At 40.8% G+C, this 27792-nt stretch overlaps 1 protein-coding gene across 1 annotated transcript in view; it reads right to left on the reverse strand.

The window, feature by feature from the left end:
- Positions 1-27792, reverse strand: part of LOC118411821 (follistatin-related protein 5-like) — a 105058-nt gene that overhangs the window by 3476 nt on the left and 73790 nt on the right. Inside the window, exons 8-17 of the mRNA XM_035814307.1 lie at positions 8989-9161; positions 7828-7945; positions 7311-7472; positions 6031-6165; positions 5497-5643; positions 5077-5195; positions 2065-2230; positions 1675-1804; positions 827-1001; positions 204-335 (exon numbers count right to left, since the gene is read on the reverse strand). Coding sequence (XP_035670200.1) covers positions 204-335; positions 827-1001; positions 1675-1804; positions 2065-2230; positions 5077-5195; positions 5497-5643; positions 6031-6165; positions 7311-7472; positions 7828-7945; positions 8989-9161 — 1457 coding nt within the window. The remainder of the gene's footprint in view (positions 1-203; positions 336-826; positions 1002-1674; positions 1805-2064; positions 2231-5076; positions 5196-5496; positions 5644-6030; positions 6166-7310; positions 7473-7827; positions 7946-8988; positions 9162-27792) is intronic.

Consider the following 27792-nt stretch of genomic DNA (forward strand, 5'->3'; position numbering starts at 1 on the left):
TAAAACTTACAAGACTCATCAGTACTTAAAATGATGTAAACTGTATATACTCCGCTCAGGGGATAAAATGACGATACATAAGCGGACATGATACAAACAGAGAGCAAGAAGGAAAAGTTTTTGAGTGCACTAAGACGTAAACCTGGCTCTGGGTCCGTTTTCATCATATTTTTCCTGTTAAGTTTGCTCAGACATACATGTACCTCGAATGACAGGGACAGCTGGCCATCCTCTGAGATGCTCTGCACCACGATCAGCTCTGATTCGTTGTCGATGCTGACGATGTAGCGACCGTCCGGAGACACGTGCGGCTTGCCGTGGATTTCTGGATTCACCTGAAAAGTGTTGTCGCAGACATTTGAATTTTTTGAGTTGCTGCATGTGATTAAGTTAAAAGAACTCGAGAAAGTGCAGTGATGCAAAATTGTTGATTTACACCCAAAGCAAAGACAAAACATCAGTAGAAATTAGTCTCTCCTAAAGATAAACATATAGTACGTGGGCTGGGCGCATAAAGCACAAAACACGTATTTTAACATTCCATAACAAGAAGCAATTTGTTAATTTGAGAACATACTTCTGGACCTGGAAGTCATGTCATTGAGTTCAAATACCGGCTGTTGTCAAGACAATGTTCTACTGGTCATTGCACTTAAAAGGAGCTAAGGGAACTTCCCCGGTAATAAGATGAACCTATATATAAATATTTTGTACATGGCGTCTGTCACAACCAGTGGAAGAGTAGCTCAACTGTTCATTGAGTCTCAAGTTGAACTAAACTTGTTAAAAAAACTTTGACTTTTGTACTGAAGCTGCTTAGTCTCACCTGGATGACAGCATCAGTGAGGGCATCCAGAAGAACCTGCGAATCGTCGTCCACGTTGTGACGCTGGTCGTCACGGATACCGCTACACTGCACCACGACGTAACCCGACACCGGGGAGAAGGCAAGGGATTGTGGGTGGCAGTTCTGTTCTGTCAGGTCGATAGTCCTGACATACCTGCAAGATCAAAGGTCAAGGTTATTGTGATGACATTTCAAAATATCACACACAAATACTTTTTAAAATGTCTTGTTAAAAGTTAACTGTTACAGTATCAACAAACCAAATGGCAAGTAAAAATTCAGAACTAAACTGGATATGATTAGCTTTAAAAGACCTTTAGAATCAATAGCATAAGATTTGACTGACTAGAAAGGCAACATTTTTAAGAAAATGCAGGATGTTTCTTCCCAGTAATTTGCCTTTTGTAAAATCAATGCCGTTTTTCATTCCCACATGAGGATGCATCACAGATAAGGACTGTTTGTTTGCCTACTCATCTGTCAAAATTGACAGGAGAGTCCACAAGCCTGTAATAACCAACACAGCTTTAGCAGGGCTTGAAATACTGGGGTCAAAACTGCCTGGGAGTCTGCACCATTCTCCCTGAACAGTAATAATTACTGTTCAGGGAGAATTATTTCTTTTTTGGGAGTTACAAACGTTTCACCCCATCTGTCTGAAAAATATGAATTTCACAACATAAGACTCATGAAAATGTATTTTCATCAGCTCTAAATGACAGACCTAACAATGAATATTAACAACTTTGTCCCCCCAAAATGTGAGTGAGAAGGAGCAAAATTTAAAGCTGGACATGAAGAAGCCCTGAGAAGTCTTTTAGGCTTACTTCATTGTCTCCACGTCCATCTTGTCAATCTTGGGCTGGTCCCGGTGCACCAGGTATGCGTACTTGAAGTTCTGCTCCAGCATCTTCACAGGTGGCAGGAAGAATGACTCCACGTGGTCAAAATGGTTCTCTGTTTGGGGAAAGAACACCACTGTAAGATCAAGTTCAAGATACTCAAATTACAAAGTTTTTTTATAAAGCACCATGTGGTCAAAATAATTCCTTATAGGTGAAGAGCACAACTCTGTTAAATGAAAGCTCACTTTTATTATCCCCAAATTAAAGAACCCCACATGCTCTGTTTTGGGAAAGATTAGCACTCTGTCAGATAATAGTAACAATACTGATTATAATAGTAATGATAACAATGATCATCATTGTTATACCTACCAACTGGCTCAGTGTGGATAGTGCGGTGCGTCACGGCTGCACTAGCTTCGCGGATGACCTCTAGGGTCTGGAATGACCTCTCCATGTCCCCCCAGTTCAGAACCCAGACCTGGTCCAGCTCCTCCATGTACTGTAGGTCCACAGGTAAGGGGTCTGTCTGGATCACCTGCACAGGTAACACACCTGGTTACTATGGGAACAGCAGGTAAGGGGTCTGTCTGGATCACCTGCACAGGTAACACACCTGGTTACTATGGGAACAGCAGGTAAGGGGTCTGTCTGGATCACCTGCACAGGTAACACACCTGGTTACTATGGAAACAACAGGTACGGGGTCTGTCTGGATCATCTACACAGGTAACACACCTGGCTACTATGGGAACAACAGGTAAGGAGTCTGTCTGGATCACCTGCACAGGTAACACACCTGGTTACTATGGAAACAACAGGTACGGGGTCTGTCTGGATCACCTGCACAGGTAACACACCTGGTTACTATGGGAACAGTAGGTGAGGGGTCTGTCAGGATCACCTGCAGAGGAAACACACCTGGTTACTATGGAAACAACAGGTAAGGGGTCTGTCTGGATCACCTGCAGAGGAAACACACCTGGTTACTATGGGAACAACAGGTAAGGGGTCTGTCTGGGTCACCTGCACAGGTAACACACCTGGTTACTATGGAAACAACAGGTAAGGGGTCTGTCTGGATCATCTACACAGGTAACACACCTGGTTACTATGGGAACAGCAGGTAAGGGGTCTGTCTGGATCACCTGCACAGGTAACACACCTGGTTACTATGGGAACAGCAGGTAAGGGGTCTGCCTGGATCACCTGCACAGGTAACACACCTGGTTACTATGGGAACAGCAGGTAAGGGGTCTGTCTGGATCACCTGCACAGGTAACACACCTGGTTACTATGGAAACAACAGGTACGGGGTCTGTCTGGATCATCTACACAGGAAACACACCTGGTTACTATGGAAACAACAGGTAAGGGGTCTGTCTGGGTCACCTGCAGAGGAAACACACCTGGTTACTATGGGAACAACAGGTAAGGGGTCTGTCTGGATCACCTGCACAGGTAACACACCTGGTTACTATGGGAACAGCAGGTAAGGGGTCTGTCTGGATCACCTGCACAGGTAACACACCTGGTTACTATGGAAACAACAGGTACGGGGTCTGTCTGGATCATCTACACAGGTAACACACCTGGCTACTATGGGAACAACAGGTAAGGAGTCTGTCTGGATCACCTGCACAGGTAACACACCTGGTTACTATGGAAACAACAGGTACGGGGTCTGTCTGGATCACCTGCACAGGTAACACACCTGGTTACTATGGGAACAGTAGGTGAGGGGTCTGTCAGGATCACCTGCAGAGGAAACACACCTGGTTACTATGGAAACAACAGGTAAGGGGTCTTATTTATTTATTTATTTATTAGGATTCTCCATTTGGAGGGTATGGCGAAACAGGTGTTAAGAACACCTTTTCAAAGCCGCCATACACACATGTGCACATGTTCGCACATGTCTACACGCGGCGGGGTTACACCGCCCCTTACGGGGTGATATACCCTTTCGCTGGCTGATACGGTAAGGAGGTTCGCCAGGCCTCCAACCGGGTGATTTGAAGTGAATCACCAACTCCAGACAGAAGGGTTTGTTCCATCTCACACCGCACCATCGCACGTGTGGGGGTTCTTTAACGTGCATGGGGTGTGACTCTCCCCATACACGGGACCTCCATTTAACGTCCTATCCGAGGGACGGTCCTAGCCGAAGCTAGGTACTCATTTTTCACCTGAGTATAGTGAGGAAATCCGTGTAAAGTGCCTTTCCCAAGGGCACAAGATCGGTGACACGCAGTGGGATTCGAACTCGCCACCTCTCGGTCACGAGGCACAAATCCCGCCGCTGCGCCAGACGATCTCACAGTGCCAGACGGTCTGTCTGGATCACCTGCAGAGGAAACACACCTGGTTACTATGGAAACAACAGGTAAGGGGTCTGTCTGGGTCACCTGCACAGGTAACACACCTGGTTACTATGGAAACAACAGGTAAGGGGTCTGTCTGGGTCACCTGCACAGGTAACACACCTGGTTACTATGGAAACAACAGGTAAGGGGTCTGTCTGGGTCACCTGCACAGGTAACACACCTGGTTACTTTGGAAACAACAGGTAAGGGGTCTGTCTGGATCACCTGCACACTCCAAAAGAGTAGGGGTTCTTCCCAGTATTAAACCTTACACCCAGTATATAAGCCATAGCAAAACTGTAGGGACTACCCTGAAAGATTAATAAATAGATAAATAGCATCTTCAGCAAGTTGAAGTGATGTCGGTAGCCTCAAAACCCAGAAATCCAGGTATAGTAAGATACAACAAACAGCAATTACTCACTCGACTGGATATGATTTTGGTCAGACGTTTCAGAGAACATCCATTATATTTTGTGAGTGGCACTGAAGAGATCTTGTTGAAGAACTGGTTTTATAACCTAACTATTGATTGATATGCACAGGTGAATGCACCTGAGGATCACAGAGGATGGGAGGCCCCTAAATTGAAGTCTGGACTTTCTCTTAATTAGATGACTTGTTACTTTAACCAATGTGTCAACTGACTGAGCAATATTCTGTATTGTACATATGCACTGTAGTATTCATCGCCGTTAGTTGCTTTGTGCAGATTCATAGTCTGTATAGACTGACTGACAGAGAGAGAGGCAGGGTTCTAGATAGTATTCTATTTTTAAATTAGCGTAATGGTAATAGTAAGGCAGCGAACAACCAATTAGCACTGGAGTGGCATATCATCATCAATTTTCATATTTGATTAGCATTTTGCAACATGTAAATGATCGCAAAGTACCACTGCGCTTGTTGAAAATTATCGTAGTGGTCCACATTTTAGCGTGGTTGTCACAAAGTATAGCGTAGTGGCCCGTTAAGCTAAAATTCACTAGCTAGAACCCTGAGAGGTGAATGTTCGTACCTGTATGACCTGCTGAGTGCGGGTCTCCAGCACCAGCACCCTGTTCTCCTGTGGCTGGCTCACGTAGATGTAGGTGTCCAGGACATTCACTGCCGATCCCCAACTGCATACCTGGTTACCTGTAACAGACACACCTGCTGGGTTTTTTTCACAGAGTTTTTTCACTTCCAGCAATGGATCTTTTTATTTTTCTGTGTTGATCAATGCTTGATGCCATGACTGTGAAAAGTTACAAGTGTGTCAAAATCTTACTCATGGAAAAATCTTACTTGCCCAATTGGGCAACTGGAGTAGGACATAATTGCTTGCCTGATCAGCACTTTCACTTGCCCTGGACAATCGGGCTAGTAGACTTGTCCAACCCTGTTCATCCAGCTGTAGAGATTGAATTGCATAAATCGAGCAAACTGAGACACTCACCGTCCATGTCTGGGGTGCAGACGGGCTCCTGTGTGGCCAGGATCTTGTCGGAGGCCTTGATGTGGTGGACCAGCTGGCAGGTGCCGGGCTGGAAGATGTTCACTCCGTCGTCGTGGAAGACGTAGAAAACACTTTCCAGCTGCAGACCTGGGGGACAGGAAAAACATTCCACGCTTAAAGAGAGCCTTAAAATTCAAATTATGTTCAAAATACAGAACCATTAGTACTAGTATACAGAGCTTGAACAGGGCTTATTTTTTTGTTGTTGGCATCCATCTGTCTCGGAAGACAATGGTAGGTATGCCCCTGAGGCCTCAGCCACTGCCACATTAAGCCCTGTCACTGCAGCTAGCCGCAGCTAGGCACTCATTTACACCTGAGTTAGGTGAGGAAAGTTGTGTAATTAGTGCCTTTCCCAGGGGCACAAGATCGGTGGAACAGTGGGATTCCAACTCAGGACCTCTTGGGCCGGAGCCCAACGCGCTGCAGATTGCGTCATGTGATCTCACAAACAGAGCTTGATATGTAACTCACTGCTAAAATGTCCACCATCCTGGACGAAGAGGGTGGAGATGTCCTCAGACGACCCGACCAGGTTCTCGGCGTGACAGATGTAGGCTCCCATGTCCTCCGTCCGCACGTTACTGATGTGGAGCACGCTACCCGAGTCTGGGGAGGAAAGAGGCACCACGGTTACACCATAGCGTTTTGTTTTTGTTTGTACCTTGTTTGTTTGTTTATTCATGAAAGCTCAAATTGGCCTGCAGGCCGCTTTCCATTCAGGTCATGAGGGAAGAGTTAAGGGTCAGACAACGTATATAACAGAGGTACAGTTTATATCATTAAAAGTCCTTATGTGTCTATATACAAAATTTTACAGACATGGTACAAAATACATAATAGCGAGAGACATGATTTGAGTCTATTCATTTTGGTCATTTCGTTTCTTTAAGAGTCTCTAAAGGAAGTCAGAGTTGGGGCTGTGTGTATGTCCAGTGGTAGACTGTTCCAGATGTTGGCTCTTCTGAAAGTTTCTCGTTGGTGTTTTGGGACAGCATCCATAGCTGATCACTGATTGCCAGCCGTCGCTGACTCATACAGGGGCCAATGAGTCAGCGACGGCTGGCAATCAGTGACCCAGAACAAAAAGAAATGGCCAGCAAAAGTGTATTATGAGCCAAACAAGAAATCTTTTTTAAAAAGCTGTGCCTTGCCGCGTATTTTATGTTATTTTGGTAAGTTAGACTAGATTCTACGCTTAAAAATCCCGAGTTCCACATGTCGCCCCCCCCTCATTATCATAATTTATGTCAGATGAATTATTGGCACATTAAACAGGTTTTGTAAAACTTTTTGACCCACAATGAATATGCATTATTTTTTATTACAAACTAAGTTCCTTCTGATGCAATTTGTGATATATATTTATATAAACATGGTGAGTTAAAGCGTAGATTTATTACGCTGGACCACATACAGTAACATGCGTCTAGAAGAGCGTTTTAATACTCGCCTGGAATGTACCATTGTCTAACTAAGCCATGAATCTCGGCAAGGAAAGAAGGGCCTTTGGAAGGGGCTTTGGAAGGGCTGGGTTAAAAGGTCCGTCCATTGATCCATGGAAAAAAGCTGGCGTAAAGCCTTGCCTGGCGGCAAGGCAAAAAAGGCCCTAGAGAGCCCGCTACAGAGGCTAGTTACACCCCTATTTGACCTTCAACCTTTTTAAAGAAATTAACATAATTGATAAATGATTTAAAATTAACTCTTTTGGATTCTATGCATTTATAGAAACATTATTTTGCTGAGCCGCCCACCTTGCAGTGAGACATGCGGAGACTCGCTGGGGTCGAGGTTGCCACCGTTCTTCAGCCACTTGACGGCGGGCGTGGGGATCCCCTCGGCGTGGCACTTCAGCTCGGCCGTGCTGCCAGGGCTGTGCGCCTGTCTCCGGGGAGACACCTTCGTGGACGGCGGCACTGCAGGGAGGGATTTGGAGACAATCTAACTTTCATAACTGTGACGTGTCCTTCGGTGTAATATAACCAGCTGCTGCCGCGCAGCGTGCCAGTGAAGCTGGTGTGTTACGCCGAAAGGTGGTTATACCAGCTATATAGATACAGATACGTAGAGCCAAACTTTTTTGCTAGAGGGTTCAAAGAAGCCATTTACATGAGAGCCATCTACAACCATCCCTGAACAGAGATGGTGGGTGCCATAGATTTCCTGCAACCTATGATCCACTGTAACCTATGATCCTTTGTCTGGAATAGGTCAAACTTTCAACCAACAGATGACCTTGATCTTGCAAAGATGACCTTGAAGCCAACTGACCTTGAACCTTGACAGTGTGAACTTGCACGACCTGGCCGTTGTGCAGGGCTCGGCAGCTGTAGTTCCCCATGTGCAGGGTGGACAAGGAGGTGATGTACAACGTGCCATCGTCAAACACCTGGAAAATATATCCAGAAAAATCGATGTTCAACGTCACTGTATCTTCACTGAGTCACTGATTAAAGAATTTTTCTATTAAGTGTGAACCAACAGATCAAATAGGTGTGGCCTGATGCACGAAACGAAAGTTTGACATTGACTTGTATCTAAACTTCTGTTTGTGGGGGGGCGTCAAGGAGGCCAATTATACATAAAGGCGCATCAGCCCTCGCTGAACTGTGACAGTGGCAGGCTTCATCTTCCCCCTATCTTTGATTTGCTGCTGACGTCATCTTCTGTCTTCCGGAACATCAGTGAAGCGAATCGTATGTCTGAAGGTCAAGGAGTAAATGACCGAAAATTTATGGTGAGTTCCTTTAACTTCTTTGTGTTGGAACAAGGCTTAAACTGTACAACTATGGATTCTACAAACACAGATGAGCTTTCATTCGAATATTCTGTTACAGTTAGGTACCCATCCCTACCATGATGTACCCAGCCCTACTCTAAACTTCAGAATCTGTACCACCTGATGTACAGTTAGGCATGCAGCCCTACAGTGGTGTACAGTTAGGTACCCAGCCCTACCATTATGTACAGTTAGGCACCCCCAGCCCTACCATGCTGTTATTTTTAGTTAGACACCCAGCCCTACCATGCTGTACAGTTAGCAGGGCTCTAGCCAGCTCGAAATTTTTTTCCATCAGCCAATTCCCATTGTCGCGAAAACCGCAAAAACACTATTCCAGGAGTTAGAGAGACAGAACTGAGATCTTGAAAAACGGGTTTTAATGAGATTATTGTATGCAAATGAGCGCAGACACACATTATCAACAATCATAACAATAGCAAAACAAACAGTGTGTGGCTTTTACGGCCGTGGACGGCATCCCCAAGCCGCCTGTAGCTTCCACCAAGGATTTTTGTCTGTCGAGGTTGACGGATTGGTTTTAAAATTTTTCCGTCAGACGCAGCAAATTTCCGTCAATTGACGGAAAAACGGATGCTGGCTAGAGCCCTGACAGGTAGGTACAGTTACATTATGTAGGTACCCAGCCCTACCGTGATGCCGTCCCTACTCAGGTCGATGGTTGTCAGGTCGACTCCGTGGCGCTGCCAGACCAGGATTGGCTCCGGGTCACCTGTGATGTCACACCTGAGCGCCAGGCTGTCTCCAACTTTCGCCACGGTAACCAGGCTCTTCTTCTCATCCGACAGGTGGACTGGGGTGACACCTGGGCAGGACAGGTGAGTTAGGCAGGTGAGGACAAGTGCAAACAGGAATATAAGAAAAAAATCTATGAATGGGTTGATTGATTGATGAATAAATGAATCAAGGAATGAAATGCGATTCAAGAAACGATTCTGCATACCTGCAGTACCAAGTGCAATTAACATTCAAAGTTATCTGCATAAATTACTACTGATAGTAATAAATGCTAGACATTGAACTTAGAACAGAGGGTTGATAGAGGGTCAATGAACAAATTGCAGATTGACAAATAATCATAAAGTATCCTTCAAGTGTTTGGTAAAGATTTTTCACCTAAAAAAACTTGCTTTCCCACCAAGGATGCAAGGCGACTATAACTTGACTCTGTCAAAGTCAAAGTTGTGTTATGCAGTTTATGTTATGAATTCTCTAGTGACATGCCCCCTTTTTCCACAAAGCCACAAAAAGGTTGGTTTTATAGACAATATCCACATGTGCATTGATTTTTGTCCTTGCAATCTTGCATTCCTAATTGACAGATGTGCAACATAAGCATCATCAACATGCTTTTACTCTGCTATATTAACAAGTTGGCATGAATTAATAAGATACCACAATACCTTCGTAAATCTACCACAAAATGAAAGGATTTGTAATCTTAATGAAAACGTTGAAAAATGAGCTATATCGTAAAAACTAGTCCAAAACAAGCTCACTAAGAGATTTTATCATCACATTCTTGTATAAGATTTGAATTACGAAGCTGCTATTCAGACCTTCATAAAACTACCACAAATAAAAGGATTTGTGCTTGTAATAAAACGGTAGAAAAATGAGCTAATATGTCATAAAACGTTCTACTATTAATAATTTCATACATTTTTTAATATTGATAGTTTCATAATGTTGAAATATCACACTGTTATTGTAGATTATTGCCACTCTGCTTGTCTATAACCAAGTTTTTGCTACCATACAACTTCTTGGTTAAGTCTGTCTGCAACCTACATTATGTACCATTATAGCTCTAACCTGAGTAAGGTAAGATCTAGATTAATCTTTTGTTATCAGAAAAAAGACTTGGCTATTCCTATATGGAAGTTTGCAGTGTGTATTCATGGTATTCAAGCAAATATTTCCAATGTATCATACTGCAAACTTGGGATTTCACAGGTAGTTGAAGCCAAACTTTTGTATCAGATATATCAGAGTCCCCGGAGGAGGCTGCCCGTAAAATGAAATTTGTGTGCTATGAACAGGTGTGACGTATTGTGCTGACATTCACACAGCCCTCCAGGGCAGAGGGACCTCCACTGGCATAAATTATGGATAAACAACGCCACCCAGTCTGCCCATAACACCCTCCTCTCAAGACAGTGAGTCGGGATTTGCAGAAAAATGGAAGGAAGGTCATTGATCGGCTACAAATTTTAACTTCCTGTCTTGTCAGTGATGATCTCACCAAATGCTATTTGTTGGTTCTCAGATTTTTTGTCTTAAAGTTCTGATCCTGAAGACTAAAGTTTAAAAAACAAGACCAAAGAAAATCAAACTACAGTGCCCAAATTAAGGAAAGGGTTCTAGATCGCTCGTTGAAAGTGGCTTTCCAACACCTGTCGAAAACAGTGATCAGTTAATAACCATTTCAAGTAGCAGAATTGAACTTAGGAGTGAACTACTACCAGGATGGCAAGAGGGATCAGACAGTAGGGATCAATCAGCATCCCAAGCAAAATTTGGACGAAAATTGAATATTTCAGGCATTAAAGATTATTTAAGTTGTTCAAGATGTTAGAGATGTTCAAGTTCCCTGACAGAATGTAGTGTATAAAAATGTTGTAACCCGGACGGTATCCAGGCTATCACTACAATAGATTAGTATGACCTTACGTCTATCTATGCAGGTGATTATGAGTCATGTGATGCTGGTCGCTTATTACAATCATACAGTAACAGGAAAATCGCCTGCTGCTCGAGTTACCAGTCACCTTTTATTTGGAGGTCACATGATGCTTGCAGCTACATTGACAGAATCATCAGGCATTTCCAAATTGATTTGCTGGTTTTCTTACTTTAAGATAATCCTGAACTGGAATATCAGCATGAAAAAGCCTGACGGGACAGAAAGCACCTTCCAAGTTGGAATGGGCAGTTTCAGGAACTGAATATATTCAGTTTTACGTTTTTGTCACAGCCCTCTATTTTTTGTCTTGGTATTTTAGAAACTTTTACATTTGTCAGAAAACGACTGATAAAATAAAGAGTGTGGCCTTATTTATACCTTTGCCAAAGATATAAACTTACATTTCTTTTCACTGTTTTATTTGGTTGCAACAAATAGCTCCAGATGTTAATGAAAGAGTAATAAGCTGAGATCGAGGTAAAAACTTTACGCAAAAAGCGTGGGTAGATCTGTCCATAATGCACTGTTTTATCATCCAACAGTTCTGCAAAGGCATTTTAGGGCCCAAAACAGATGCTTTTAACAACACCCTATTTCTCCATCCATTTTTTAATACCTTATCCTCCCTCCGCTCATAATAATGGCGGGAAGTGAGGGTGATTTACTCGATGCTGAGTCCTAAATTCCCCTGAAATCACACGCGGAGCGGCGATATCTGGTGTAGTATTAGCCGGACCGTGCCATTGGGGGTGATTCCAATGACAGCATTGTTTTATAGACCATCTGGAATGCCGTACTCCGGCAGTAAATACTGATGTAAAGTAGGGAATAGCATGTTCGCTAAAATCAATATAATTTCATCTATGGCTTTCATCCGCTGGATGCACAAATCATATTTTCTTCGGTAAAAGTCAGGTCGGTCATTCATTTCATGATAAAGCCTTGATAAGGGTACATGTAGCTGAAGTTGCCAAAAAGTGCATCACTTTGGTGACAGCCCTACTTATATACAATGTACATTGTATGTCAAGACACAGTGGTGTTGTAACATATAGCGTAGGCCGTAGGGGTGTTGGAAAAAATAGGGGTGTTAGAACATATGGCTGTAATTGAACGCTTACCCTTCAAATGGTGTTTTTCACAATTTTATGCTTTTTCTCTGAATAACGTAGTTCTTGCAGCACACACCTCTTTTCTTGTATAATTCTATTGTTTCTGTAACAGTCTCTTCATTACATGAAATTATCAATGCATTAGCAGTAAATTGTTCTAATGCTATGATAAACTTTTTATATCGCTTATTGCCAAAGAAAACAATCATCATATTTTCCATGACCCCACCCTGAAGTAAAAATGTCATCAATCAAACCCAGATTGTCATTTTCAAAGACACGGCACAAGGAAACCAATTTCTTCCCGAGACATAAGCCATTCTCATCTCTTGGATCTTATTTTACAATTAGCATGGTATGATATCATCTTTATATACCCCTGGTTCCGTGTCAAAGGTTTAATAAGGTATGATTTAATAATCTAAGGTATGAGGTGGAGGTTATAAAACACAAAGTGGTTGTCAATCATAATATCAGTAATATTTATAATAGGACTATAACTGTACAGCTAATAAGACTATGTTGAAAGTTATGGCTTGCAGGATTTTTATAACATTCATTGTCCCATAAATGATGCCTCAACAACTCTCCAATGACTTACAAAGTTTGTTCCAAACTCATCTTTGCATCTAATTTTGTGAAACTAATAAAATATTACGAAAAAAAAGAATTGTAACATTGAAGAAGGAGATATGAAAGAACAAAAGTGAAGCATCAACTGCTCAGTATATCATACTCTCTGTGATTACTCATTTGTTTAACCTTCCTGACATAATGAATGCAATTCTTTTTACCTAAATTTATTTTCATTTGCACGATGGCATTTGATTTTTTGGGGGGTTCCCAGATAATGTCATCAATGTTATCAAATTAACAAAAACATTTCCTGCTAATCAAGATCTCTCCTTGGTGCTGAATTCTCAGGCGTTTTTATAATTAAGTCTTCCAAAGGTAGTTAAACCTTTTCCCTGCTGCAAGACCCCATAACCAGAACTGTATCAATTTAGCACCAAAAGGCTGGCTTAGTAGGCTAATGGTTAACCTGACAACTAAAATAAATCAACAAAATTTGTTCTTGAAGTCCAATATTGAACTCGCAGTGTGCAGTAATGTACAGCCTGTGCTTAGGTCTGACTCATTCTACCGCAATTCATTCTTCAGCAATGTCTGGTGGCGCCTCTGTACATAGTCATATGATGATATTTCCAGGATGTTTTAAAATGTTGTACATATTCTGTGTTTTTTTATGTTTGTCTTTGTGTCATATGGGCCAGTGAGAGCTTGAAATAAAGAAAGAAATTTAAAAAAAAAATAGTCATTCCTAAGTGCATATTCGCAGCACGTCTCCCTTTGATTGGAGCAGCCTGATAGGATTTTAAACTTGGCTGTCTGCTCATTAGCCATGATTTCTAACAAAGCCCTTTATTGAAGACAGTCAGACACTGTGAAAGATGTGTGCACAGATTGTTCACAACTGCATGCATGAAACACGGCAACAAACTGCAAATTTGTAAGTAAGGCCATTTCAATTTGTTTCCTCGGTTCTCAAACATCTTGCGGTAAAAGAATAGCAAGCAGATATCATCAAAGCAGAGGGCAGGAAAGAAAACGTGGACATCACAGCATTTACTCTATAATGGGTTGGCAGAAACTGCTGTCTGGTCCGTTCAGGGGGGCGGTTTTTTTGGGGGGTGAGTATTGCATACAGCAGAGCAAAGTAAACTCGTGCGAATATATTTCATGTAGCATACATTATTTTCTTGTTCTAGCCTTCACAGCAGGCTAAAAACTTGGGGTCTTGGGTTTTTGGGGGCTTTTACTGACATGACATTCTCTAAGCAGTAATAGAAACTACGTCTGCAAAAGAATGATTGTGTACAAAAGATAGTTATATTCAATCAATTTATCAACCTGATGAAACTATTTATGGAGAGGGACCACGCCTTGTCAAGTTGAGTTATAGAACGTCTAAAATCTATTTCATGCAACATTGAATGTTGCACTGACAGTACAAAGTCGTAGTTCAAATGTGTGTTTGACTCAGCACTTCAGACATAAACCCTTGAATGCAGTACATTTGTGGTTTACGGCTCACTTAAGGGTAAAACCCAGCAGTGTTACATAGTACATCTGGCCCAGCTGGGGCCCAAGTGGGCCATACAGTCTCCAACAGCATTCTGATGAAACTGTCCTTCAATCCTACTCCTTGCAATTGAACTAAGGGCACACCTATTCAATTTGTTGGTTGTCAGATTTAGACAAAAATTTGCAAAATTGGAATACATAGTGACCATCTCAGAATCTACAAAATTTCCACCTTGCCATTGATAAACAGTCAATGTGCTACATGTAGTAACTACATGTAGTAACCACCTCAACATAAGGCCCACCTGGCCATTGATATACAGTCTAACCAGTACTAGTGATCATGACCACCTCTACATAAGGACCACCTAGCTATCAAAATACAGTCAAACCTCTACTAGTGACCAACTCTACATAAGGCCTCCTGCTAATAGATGATTCCCATAATGATTGAAATCTTCCTGACTATAGTAGCTGCCTGTCCCCATAGACTAAATTGTATCAGTCCCCTGACCAGTGGCTTTCTTGGGAAGATTTTGTTGTTCCTCAGATTCTGAAGGAAAGTTTTGCACCTTCAAAATTTCCTTCCAATCAAGGCCTCTTGCTAATTTTCTAAAAGAATGTCCTATAACCAAGTAGATAAATTGGCAATGTGTCAGAATCTAGTATGCAGAGCTTGAGGCACATATTCTGTAGTCACGAAGGTACTCCTTTATGACTGCCAAGGCCATAAACGTCCTACTAATGGCATGAAAGTGGCTTTCTAACTGCTTTTCATCTCCTGCAGCGGCGATGTGTGAAATGCGCCTCACAGAAAACCTGCGCGACCGTTTCATGCAGATTTGGTGCAATATTGCGTTCCCGAACACATTCTCCTTGTGTGCCTGGGAATGGAACTTAGAATGGGTCTTAAAGATTTGGAGCCATTTTTAGTTAGGGTGAGCTTAAGAAGGGGACTTTTTGGCTTTTATGTCAAGTACAGAAATACATCTCAGTAGACAGCAGCCAATGCTGTTGAGGGAGAGGCACATGAATTTTGGACATCTGGGCGACAGGCTGAATGAAAGCTATCCAGATGTCTGTGGGATGACTGCAGTGCAAAAGATGTCGTTAGCTTGAATCCACCCTACTTTACTTTGTATATCTGGTTCCTTGCTGAGCTACTGCAAGACTCATCAGGCCTATTTCTCTTAGGATGGGATGGGATCTACTGTGGTCCATTGTACTTGCCAAAAAGAGCTATTTCTTGTAATTAATCTAAATTATACATATTGTCTGTCTTCTCTGTCACAACCAGTGAATGTCAGCTCTTCAGTAATCTAAACTGGATGAGATGACTTACAATTTTCTACAAAACGATTTGACAAAGATCCTTATATGTTGATTACGGAAGCTACTTCCTTCCCATTACTGAGCAACAGAAGTTCCAGCAAGATAAGAACCCGTTGCACTCACTTGCTGACTTTGACGACCATGAATAATCCTATAACACAGTCATATAAACTATTCCTACGTGACACTAAATATATTCCTGCACTTCCACAGGATATTTGATTAGCAAGGTAACATATAAGACGACTTTATGGGACGGTGTGTCTACATGTCTTCAACTTTTAACATGCAGAGTTGTCTGTGAACATGTTCCAATTGGTACAACACTATGACTACATTACCTGCTTGCTCGTGTAATGCTTCATAAAAGTCATGGAGCCAACTGCACTTAAAACGATCACAATCTGATCAATGGGGAAATGGAGATGTTCGAATAAAACTAATCACCTTTGCATCAGATTCATTACCTTACTCTCACAATTACAGTTTTATTGTACAGGCTTTACTTTCTCCCAAATCAATATCTACAAGTGTCGTAATTTCTTTTCAAAAGGGAGAACCCAGGTCGTTGTAGAATTGTGGTGCTGTTTTCTGTCATAGAATAGGTGTTAAACTGGAAATGTCTTTGACATCATGTCATTTACACATTGGTTTCTTGCTGATGAAAATATTGATACTCTGCAAAAATGTGTAATGAAATAGATTTAATCTTCCAAGCTATTTCAAATACAACGTAATGGACATATGGTCTCCATACCATTTAGTAGTTTGCCTAATTACTTCAAATCTTGCAAATCATTTTTAACCCTTGTCTTACTATGCATGAAAATGGTCAATTTGCACATACATAATCCCATTATGGGTTTGGGGTATTTCTCACCTACATGTAAATGTGGAATACCATAGCAAAGCACACAAATGGGAAATTAAAGAAGAATAACTAAGGTTTTACTTATCTTATGAAGAGATCAGATCTGAAAGCTTAATTGGTAAAGGAATTCCAGCAGCACAAGGGTTTTAAGACCTACTATTAACATTTCCTGAGGTTTAAGACGATTAAATGAGCTTAAGTTACTGTAATGCCATTGTAAAAGTAAATGGGGTATAGACATTACTCTACATAGTGCCTTAGTCAAATGGATCTTTCATTAGAGTGACTAGGGCCATGTTGATTTGATTATATGGATAACATCTGTGCAAAAAAGTTTTCGAAAAAAAGTTTTCAACTTTAATGTAAATCATACAAAGCAGGTGCAAAATGAGCACACACATGTACCATAGATTAAAATATCAGAAAACATAGAACTTATGTCATAGGAAGCAAAGGAGGATTGTAAGATTGAAGAGGGAAATATGAAAGAACAAAAGTGAAGCATCAACTGCTCAGTATATCATACTCTCTGTGATTACTCATTTGTTCAACCTTCCTGACATAATGAATGCAATTTTTTTTTTCAAACTTAATTTTCATTTGCATGATGGCATTAGTTTTATTTAGGGTTCCCAGAGGATGTCATCCACGTAATTAAATCAACATGGCCTAAAAACAGCAAAAACATTTGCTGCTAATCAAGATCTCTCCTTGATGCTGAATTCTCAGGTATTGTTATACTTAAGCCTTCCCAAGGAAGACTTTCTAAATCTGTAGCCATTTCTGGTTTGTTCTGAATTTAGCCGATCAAAACTCAGATTTGGAAATGACGTCATCGCTACTACTGAAAATCGTCTGCTACATAACATCTTTGGGCCCCTCATTCCGATTGTGGTTGGCGTTCGCCGAGTGAATATATGCTTTTTATTCATTTTCCCATGCTTGCGTTGATTTTCTTTTATATAGTATAAGACACATAACAATATATAGTTTTTGGCCAAGGACAGAAAAGAAGACCCTTTTAAAAGCAACTGTACCAGAGTGTCATCAGATAGATTGTCCATATCAAAACCTACCAGTCTTTTCAAATATCATGGGGCTTGATTAACTGCTACGGAATCAAACTGCAGCAAATCACAAAAGGTCACCAGCAGGCTTGAAGGAGAAAATGTAGCAGAAACTTCATTCTAGCCCTTTCCACATTTTCCATGCAAGAAATTGATTTTTTTTATCCTGTCCTGTGGAATACTAGCGTCTTGGTTATCGACACTGACATAAAGTTCTAGCGAAGACTTTATCACTGCCATCCAGCCGATTTCTTTCCTTTTTCTAACTGCAAACTTCCATATCCCCATAAAACATCCTCTGGTTTGCAGGAGAGCTGAACTAATACAACACGTCGTCCCTTCACTCAACACGGTAAACCTTCGCTGGGAGGGGAGGACCTGATTTATGTTTATTTCCTATGCAGTGCTTCCCTGCATTATTACCTAAGATGGATGGCCCAGATAATGGCGTATGAATCAATATTATTGTTCCTTCCCTGCAAAATGAATGACGCTTGACAGCAGAAATGCTCTCAAGGCATGCAAAATGTATTTTAAGGGAGTCCACTCGATAACTCTTCATCAACCGATGTATCACAATTTAGTAGAGTTTATTAAAGAATGTTGGAATGATATAAAACAGCCACGGACGCTGTGGTGAAGTTGTGCTGTAGTGCCCTGGAAAGACGCTATGGCTAATTGTAGGTCAATCAATATACCCAAATTACCAACAATTGCCTACTTTGGAGTATGTTGTATAAATTGTTATTAGAAACCACCCCCAAGGGATTCTGTAAGCACCTGCAATATTGTGGATGGAGAAAGGAGCCGGCCTGACGCAGATTTCTTAAGACTGCAAACTCATCTTCATTATGCAACGATTGCAAAGTCTTACCCCCCAAATTATTCTCTATCAAACTCTGTCCAAAGTTGTGCTACGTTTAACGCTAGTTCACCTTTATTCAAGGGGTAGCCTATATCCGTTGTTACAAAAAACAAGGTAATTAGGGATACAGCATCGAGTCAACAGACGATTCAAATTGCAAGATATTCAATATACGGTTTGAAATCACCATCTGTAAACTTGCTATCCCCAAATACCTCAATCTATAAACAACAGATATAGGTTAACCCGTGGATAAAGGTGAACTAGCACTACATGTAGATGTAGAATGATGTAGATGCCCTTTTGATGTAGGTGTTTTTTTTTTTTTCAAGTTGGACCATTGAAATTGTCAGGCAACAGGGGCCATAGTAGAACGAGAAAAACTTGGATGGAGTGTGTTAGGAGGGACATCAAGTTGTGTGGTCTAACAGGGGTGGACACACTAGACAGAGCCGCATGGAAGCGTGGTGTGAAGACTATCCAACTGTTGCTATCAGGGATCCCAGCAGCAGTATAATCAAATAATGGATACTACTAGTACTACTACCAGAAAACACCCTGCCATACGTCTGACCAAGCAGGTTTTCTTTTGTCATAAAGATCTGTAACAGGTGTGAAATGGAGCTCACAACACGCCTGGAGGCATAACAGTCCTTTCATGACTTATGGCAACCTTTGGCTTCAGTAAAAGATGATCAATATTGCAAAGACAGGAGACCAGAGCCATTCTACCCAAATTCAAATTCTTTAAGGCAAATGTTATTTGTCTGGTGTTCAATAACTTAGGAGATTAGGAACATTCAGTTAGATACTGAAATCAATCACTGGGATTTGTAAGAAGCCAAAAAAATGTCCTACCAACAAATTAGGAGTGTTACAATCTAATCCTTCTTCTCACAGATATATCGGTAGGGCCTTGTACACTATTGAAAATGACCTATTCTTTAAAACAAAGGATCGGTAATCTTAGCTGATGTAATATCGATGTCATGTATGTGAGATCAGCTAAGTGTATTCTTAGCAGATGAAGACATTCTCAATATTTGTGACAATTTCCCCTTTAAAGTTAGAAAGTTTTTGCTTCATAGACCTACTGCTAGACATACATGTAACTATATAACATTTTATTTTCACGGTTTTCGTGGTGGCTGCTTCATTGCAAACTTAAAACCACTGCAAACATGGCAGTAAGAGACTACAGTGCATGGTGCTATGGCAAACCTAAAGCCACCACAAAAATTCATTTTCCCGCTACTGCGACATTAAATCCCCGCAAACTTAAATGTATTTACAGTATTTCTTCACCATTAGGTCTCAAGTGTGCATGAGAAAAATCCATTATCTACCAGTGAGGCACCAACATCTAAAACATTATGGCTATGGCCTGATCAATGTACCCCATGGGGACTGGCATATCACCAACTCAGGTCTATCGTGAGGAAAGTTGGCCGTACTTATGTAGGCTTAGTGCCCCTCACGGGCCTGAAGGAATGGTTTTTCAATAGGACCTGCTGCATTCTCATTTACTTTGCATGAAGACGGAATTAAGGAGGCATTCGTTTGGGAGGTTCCAGAACCTACTGGCTGGAGGCAGGAGCTTGGAGACATTTGGTTTCAATGTAAGACGTATGAAGAATCTTACTGGAGGGAAAACCTGCTGTGACCCAAAAAACCCATTGTTCTGACTAAAGTTATTAAGCTTGAATGACTGTTGATAATCATCTGCAGGAATGAGATAAAGACACATCTTGCAGTGGATGAATACCAAATAAGAACTATCCAATTTATATGTACCAAGGACTGTAACATTATGTCTTAGAAAGATCATCAAAAGTCTCAAAGTCTCAAAGCATCTGATTAAAGAAATTGGGGTCCTGTGATCTTTCTAAAAAAAAGATTAGTCATAAGTTGCTTAGGCCTAGGACTACTCTACGTTTCATATAGAAATAAATCAATACAAACTAATTCATACACTGACAAGTTGTACCATCTGCCTACCGATATACAATGGTAAAAAAACACTAGAAAGGCCGACATTTGCTTAAGAGCAAATACAGCATATTTCAGCCATACCCCTTCCCACGCAACATTGGACTGTTCCAAATCACCCCTGCGCAAAAATGGAACATCCTCTTAACAGTACATTATCCCCCAAAGTGGACTGGTATTGTGAATTGACTCCAGGTAAAAACAGAGCTTGCTTCTATTTTTCAGAAAATGACAATAATCACACCTTCCATTCAGAAAATTTTCATCATGACTGAAAATTGTTGAATGACTTCATGTAATGTCATTAACAATTTTCAGTACGATAACTAGGTGTAAGTTTAAAAAAGTATAAGCTCCTTGTGATGTGGGTACATTTATTATTGCAATGAACTTTTTTTATTCAAGTAGGGCATACGATTTAATAATTATCAAGCAGGTGCAGGTACTGTAGGAGCGTTTGTTTTCTTCAAGCTGTAAAACTGTTAAACTGTTTAACTTTGTATGCAATCAACCATCGAGCCTATTCTTATTTTAGTTTAACAACTTCCTGCCAGACCCGGAAGATACGATTGAACCTTGTTCGAGGATTTATTTTCGTCTGTCTGGTCAGTCTGTTCATACCCTGGCGCTGAGAGTGTTTTATTGGGCTGAAACTCTGGCAGTTTAAAGTTACTTACAATTTAAATGTTCTAAGTTTATGCCAAACAACAACAGCACTAGGAAATGTGGCCACTATAGACAGGTGGTCACTATAGAGAAAATGCTGATCTATTGACTAGGAGCCATACGTTACACATGATTTCAGTACACTGATCTTTAATCATATAAACATTGCACAGGTAAGCCAATTGTTTAGATGTACAATTAAGTTCAAATAATTCTGAAGAGAAATATTGATGAGAAAATAATCATTCTCGCCACTGTCTAACTTATAATTTACGTATCAAAACTAAACGCAGATTTTCTAACTAACGCACCTTTCGCCGACTTCATCATAGGACCGCCGGCTATCAATCAAACACGGCTGTTGATTAGACTTAGAGTTTCAAACAGTCATGTGCTGTGTGCCAGTTGACAGCGAACTTCATGCTACGTGATGTTTTACATTGCTTGGACCTTCTTTCCTACAGCGGTGCTTCTACAAAATATTTAGACTGTAACACTGAGTTTTATAGAATAGAATTTGACGCAGAACAGCGTTTTTTGCTGGGTATTTTTTTTGAAACATGTCCATGGGAATATCAGCGAGGCGGCGACGTAGGGATATCAGACCGTCAACAAAAGTCGCACGGCGGCTAACGGCGCAGCGAAGATACTAGCGCTATAAATAAGCGCTTCAACTAAGGATGGCAACCCGTACAATATTTTTGTATACTGTTGAGCTAAGTAAAGTTTGTTGTTTATGAGGTTTTAGTTGTCTTTGAAGCTTTGACCCGAAATATTTTAAAGTCAAACTGCTGAAGAGAAGTAAGTGACTGCTACGATTATCGTAGATATGGCCCTAAAAAAACTGATAAAAGAAGCCTTCTCAATAGCCTAAAATGCAAGAGCTTCCGGGGGGGGCTTCGCCCACCTGGGTCCCCCCCACAGTGGCCCTGCCCCTGGACCCCGCCAGGGACATTCGGCGGCCCCCGGACCCCTGTCCGACGCTTTGAAAAAATCCTGGCGAGAAGTCTGTACGGCCTGAGTCTTCAAGTTAACGTATTGTGTGGTCCCGCTTATGAATATTAATTAGCCTTCGCTTTCCTCTTCGCTGATTGGCTGAGCCATTAATTGAATTAACTCTTCCTGCTGGCTAGACGCAGGTGCAGATGTCGGCTCTGTGGGGTGAACGTCCGAAAGGTCACGGCATGGAGAACGAAAGAAAACCAATTTCCCCTAAAAAAAGTGCTGTAATTAAGCCTTTTACAGTACTTTATGCCAAAAATTTTACTTGGATCATTTTACCAACTATATTATGCCTATCTATACCAAATGTTACTCATACCAGGGTACAGGGGTGCAAAATATACCGTTATAAGACCGTCAACAACAGTCGCACGGAGCTAACAGCGCAGCGAAAATACCATCGCTAGCGTTTCAACTTCGGATAACAAGTTATAAGTACTGTTGAACTCAGTAACGTTAAAGTTTGTTTTTAGTTGCCTTTGACGGTTTGACCTGAAACAGTGTTACGCTAAACTCCTGAAGAGAAGTTAAGTGACTGCTGCGATTATCATAGATATGCCCCTAAGAACTGATACAATATAAAGCCTTCTGAATAGTCTAAAATGCGAGAGCCTTAGGCGGGCTTTGCTCCCCCTGGCGGGAACACTGCTATATACGGGATCATGAGGCCCCGCTTATGAATATTAATTAGCCTTTGGCCTCCTCTTCGCTGATTGGCTAGGTCTTTGATTCAATTAACTCTCCGGCTGACGCGCACAGGTGTGGCTCTGTGCGGGGTCACGGAAGGTCACGTCAGGAGGCCAAAAGAAAACAAATTTCCCCTCAGAAAAGTGCCAAAATTAATCATTTTAAAGTTGTTTATGTCAAAAATTTTACTTGAATCTTGTTACCAAGTATCTAATGCCTATCTATACCAAATTTCAGGTCATTTAATTGTAATACCAGGGTACAGGAGCCAAAAGTGTCCTTTTTTGGTCAAAAATTGGCCAAAAATCGCAAAAATAAGCATTTTGTTGCACTGTACACCAAAAGTGTTATTGAATTTATATGAAGGGATTATCAAGGCACATCTGTGTCAAATTTCAGCTCATTCGGTTGCAATACCAAGGTACAGGAGCCAAAAGTGTCCTTTTTTGGTCAAAAATTGGTCAAAAAATCGCAAAAATAAGCATTTTGTTGTACTGTACACCAAAAGTGTTCTTAAATTTATATGGGGGCATTATCAAGGCACATCTCTGTCAAATTTCAGCTCATTTGGTTGTAATACCAGGGTACAGGGGCCAAAAGTGTCCTTTTTTGGTCAAAAATTGGTCAAAAAATCGCAAAAATAAGCATTTTGTTGTACTGTACACCAAAACTGATATTGAATCTATATGGGGGACTTATCAAGGCACATCTGTGCCAAATTTCAGCTCATTCGGTTATAATACCAGGGTACAGGGGGCCCAAATATACAGTTTTGGTCTTAAGATGACCAAAAAACCTTAATAAAATCATTTAAGAGACAGATATGGAAAAAATGAAAAAAACGCCCGAGGGTATTGGCCCACTCTTCCCTTGTGCCAAATTTCAAGTCATTCGGTTGAGGAACAACGGAGATACCGTGTTCTGAAGATTTGACAGGAGAAAGAAAGAAACATTACGAATACAATATATTTCACCATACCTATGGTATGGCTGAAATATAATAACCTTGTCAGATGTAAAAGATGTACACAGAGCGCCATAACATCCCTTGGGTTAGGAAATCCGATAACACAATAGATTATCTTCAGCCATTTCTCAAAATGTGAGATTCATTGAGGTTGTAAAGGTGCCAATTTTCTATTAGGGTATCTTTCTACTTTGCCGCTATGAAACAGACATGGATCAATGTGACAGGGAATCATTTTTCTACTGTCATAGTCCTTTCCTCGAAACAACACTCCAACATTTTGTGGAAAGTTTGAGTATCATTTACAACATTCAAACTTCTATTAAGAACGTCAATAACGCGATAACTTTGCCCACCACAGTTAATAGTATGTTGATAAGTGCTGACATGACCCCTTCAAGGTTCAGGAATGATAATGGATTCTTATTGCTCCGTTCACACATTCACGACATCATGTCGATTGATCTATTCCTCAGGTGGATACAATATCTCTGGTCCTTAAGTGAGGCAATTCACAAATGTCAAAAGCTATGAGCGCATCAACTTATAGCACATATTGGAAAAGTTTCAAGCTGAGTTTCTTGATGAATTACTCCAGAAAAAGGGGCAGGATGCAAGATAGTTTGGCAAAAAGATGTCAATCCATTTTTTTGCTAAACAAATTCATACATTCATTCATCAGAAAAGCATGCAAATGTTTGAATTGTATGTCTAACATGGTTTACCTTTTCATTGATGCATATGACCAATATATATGATGAATGGAAGGAAACCACATCCTAACAATGATATTGTCAACCATAGCAATTTTTGTGCTTTGTCTTATTTGCTATCTTGATAACTTTGAAGGATACAAATGTCAGTACCAGTAATACCAATTAGTTTGAATATAAGTCCAAGGAACAAATTTTGGTCTCCTAGTCAAAACCTCTAAATTTAGATAGACTCACTGTTTGCAACACTCAGAACACTCTCCTGATATTCATGTATGCATACTTGAACAATCATTGTGTGACATGCTGTAAAGGTGAAAACTTTGCCATTAACATTCTAAAACTTACAACAAAGCTGCTCCATGAAGAGAATGATTGAAAATATCTGCCACACATTTCTAGACCCAACACCAATGCTAAATCATTATTGTGAAAAGAGAACCATTGTCAGTATCCGCACACGTGTGGTGTGTAAAAGTGTGAAATGGTCCCGAATGTTGCCGTTTGCTAAATCCCAGTTTTACTGTCGCCAGGTGTGGGGATAGATAACATGCAGTTTCATTCAATTGAAAGAAATACTACCTTGTTCTGCTGCATGCTTTATTATAGTTCGAGTCTTTGTACTGAAAACTTTCATAAAAAAAATGTACCAGTAAACGAATTTCACAACGGTGACTGAACATTTGCAGTTTGATTTCCGACCACCAGGAATGAAAAACGTGCATGAGTTGAGCTCTTTGTAGCAGGCTGCTTTTCAAAGGCAAAGAACTCACTAGCATTCATGCTTATCTACACTTAAGTATGCAAGACAAAGCTACTATAGCAACTAAGTTCTGCTTTAAGTATTACGTATCTCATTACCCATATCTAAAGTTCATTGACCTACATACACCATTCAGGCCAAAGGGTGCTGATCGAACAACTCAGAGGCGCGGTAATACCACTCACAGAGTAGTCAACATAGCGGAGTCATGGTGGTAAACAGACTGAAGAGATATGTCACTTCAATGATGTCATCTCATTAACATACCAATGGCAAACAGTAAATGTATGCGTCTGAACTGATGCACTTTATACTGGTTGACCAATACAGGCACACCCACCAGAGACTTCTTCAGTCTTGGAACACACACACATAGGTTCTATGCAGCCTATAGACAAGGATGAAAGACATGATATATTTTGTTACAGTTTCTTTGTTTATTGCTCATTAAAAACCGGTGCAGTGGCCAAGTGTTTGGCCGGGTCATACCAAAGACTTTAAAAAGCTGTTACATGTTGCTTTCTATGCATAGTGCTCAGCATTTGGAAGAGGGTATGAGAGTTGAACACACACAACTAACAGTAGACTGGCCCCCTACTGTAGTCTATAAAAGGCTGTTTGGTCCAGGGCTACAGAAACAGACGTGCGCCGCCCAGTGCACCCTTCCTGCAAAGTTATTTATGGCTTTGAACTTTTGGGCGACTTACTGTAAATGTCATTTTACACGTGCAAACTCTCTAATACTGACGGTCAAACCTTATTTATATATAGAACACATCAATAATCTATTGTTTCTCAGATTTTGGAAAATGAAAATATAGCAAGCGGACATCATAGATCCAAAGAGCAGGGAGAAAAACTTAAATATGACTGTACTCAGCCCATAAAACTGAGTGCACCCAGGTATAAACTGGTCGTCAACCTTTGTTTTCATTATGTTTTTCCATTTGAGAATTAAAAAAAAAAATTTTCTAAAATCTAAGAACCAACAAATTAAATTGGTGTGGCCTTACACCATTTGCAAGAAGACTACTTAGTCTAAGGCCACACCAATTTAATTTGTTGGTTCTCGGATTTCCCGACCTATTTTTTTCCGATTTGGAAAAAAAAAGTTTAGTCCCAAGAAAATAATACAGGTTTTACTATATTGCAGACCTTTAAAAAACACTGTTCCAGGGGCACATACTGCTGATAAACCAATCAGAGCGCTTATTTGCAGTCACACGATCAGAACAGTGGTATAAAATCAAAGCAAGAGATTCATTGGATAAATCATGCCATGAAAAGCTGAAAACTTGACTACTTACCTTGTGTTTTTGTGTCATATAAGTTCACCACAGACTTTTTGCAATTTGTTTTTTTCTTTTTTTTTTTCGACCGATATTTTTCTGAAAAAATCCGAGAACCAAGAAATTAGATTGGTGTGGCCTAATGAAGAAAACTACATGTACTTATGAAGAAGCTCTCACCAACAGGGAGAAACCCAAGATCTAAAGGCAGATCATTAGACTTAACCACAGTCAAATGTTATCTTCCTGTGGGAGGATAAGAAACATGATGCGCATTTTCCAAGGCTCAACATGTGGCTTGATAATTCCATCTTCTTACATTCATATCTCATGTCTCATGTGTGAAGATGAAGCTAAGACAATAGACACTAACAAACGTGAATAACATCTGTTGACATAACCGGATAATGAAAATTATGGGCAGATATTTTAAGAGATCTATCGATATCCATGTTCTTCCTTGATATCAGTATATGCGGATGCCATTGAAAATGCTGTTGGGACACAAAGCTACAATACAGTTTGTCATGAAATGATAGATGACTTGAAATGAGCCAACATTCCCTGTGAAGACGCTGAGAACACAGCAGCCAACAGAACCTAGTGGAGACTTGCTGTTGTTAACATATGAGGTCCTCCTAAGGGAGCTTTGATTTGGGCCGTCCCTCAGATAGGACAGGGAGGGCCTCACCTTGAGCACACTAGAACCTGCTACACTTATCCCAAAGAGTAGGGGCCTTTTCTGGTGTGAGAGATTCAAAATCTTCAGTCCTATTGCCACACTTGGGGCAATTGCTGTTGTATTGAGGTCACTGGACTTAGCACTGAATGGCAGCCGCTACAGACCCTTTCGATTCATCCCCATCTACATGCATTGTAAGCTCCACACATTTCATCCCCTGGATGCAAAGAGAGAGTAGTCGGCCCACCTATCAAATAAACAAAAAAGGGAGGACCGACTTATTCTGTAACAAAAGCTTAGAGTGTGATGTCATCAGCAAAACTTTACAAAATTCATCACATGTCTCCAGGCAGGAACGTCCCCAACCTGACATTTGACTTTAACTACTTCAGGAACACACTAGGAATGCCCTGTAGCATTGTTACACAATCCTTGTGGTGCTTTGTGAAAGAGCAAGCTGGCAGATTTATGGAACATCGTATTCCCGAGAGTCACGACTGTGGATACTATATATACTATATTATACTAGTAGATACAAGTTTAGAAACAATCCTTTAAAATATCTAAATCTAGACAAGGAGTACAATGCTCCATTAAGTGTTTTTGCTAGTCCTGTTACTTTATGCATGTAAGTACAAATGCATTTCATGTTCATCCAAG

This window comes from Branchiostoma floridae, chromosome 3 (assembly GCF_000003815.2).
Source record: "Branchiostoma floridae strain S238N-H82 chromosome 3, Bfl_VNyyK, whole genome shotgun sequence".
In the NCBI taxonomy this organism is placed as follows: Eukaryota; Metazoa; Chordata; class Leptocardii; order Amphioxiformes; family Branchiostomatidae; genus Branchiostoma; species Branchiostoma floridae.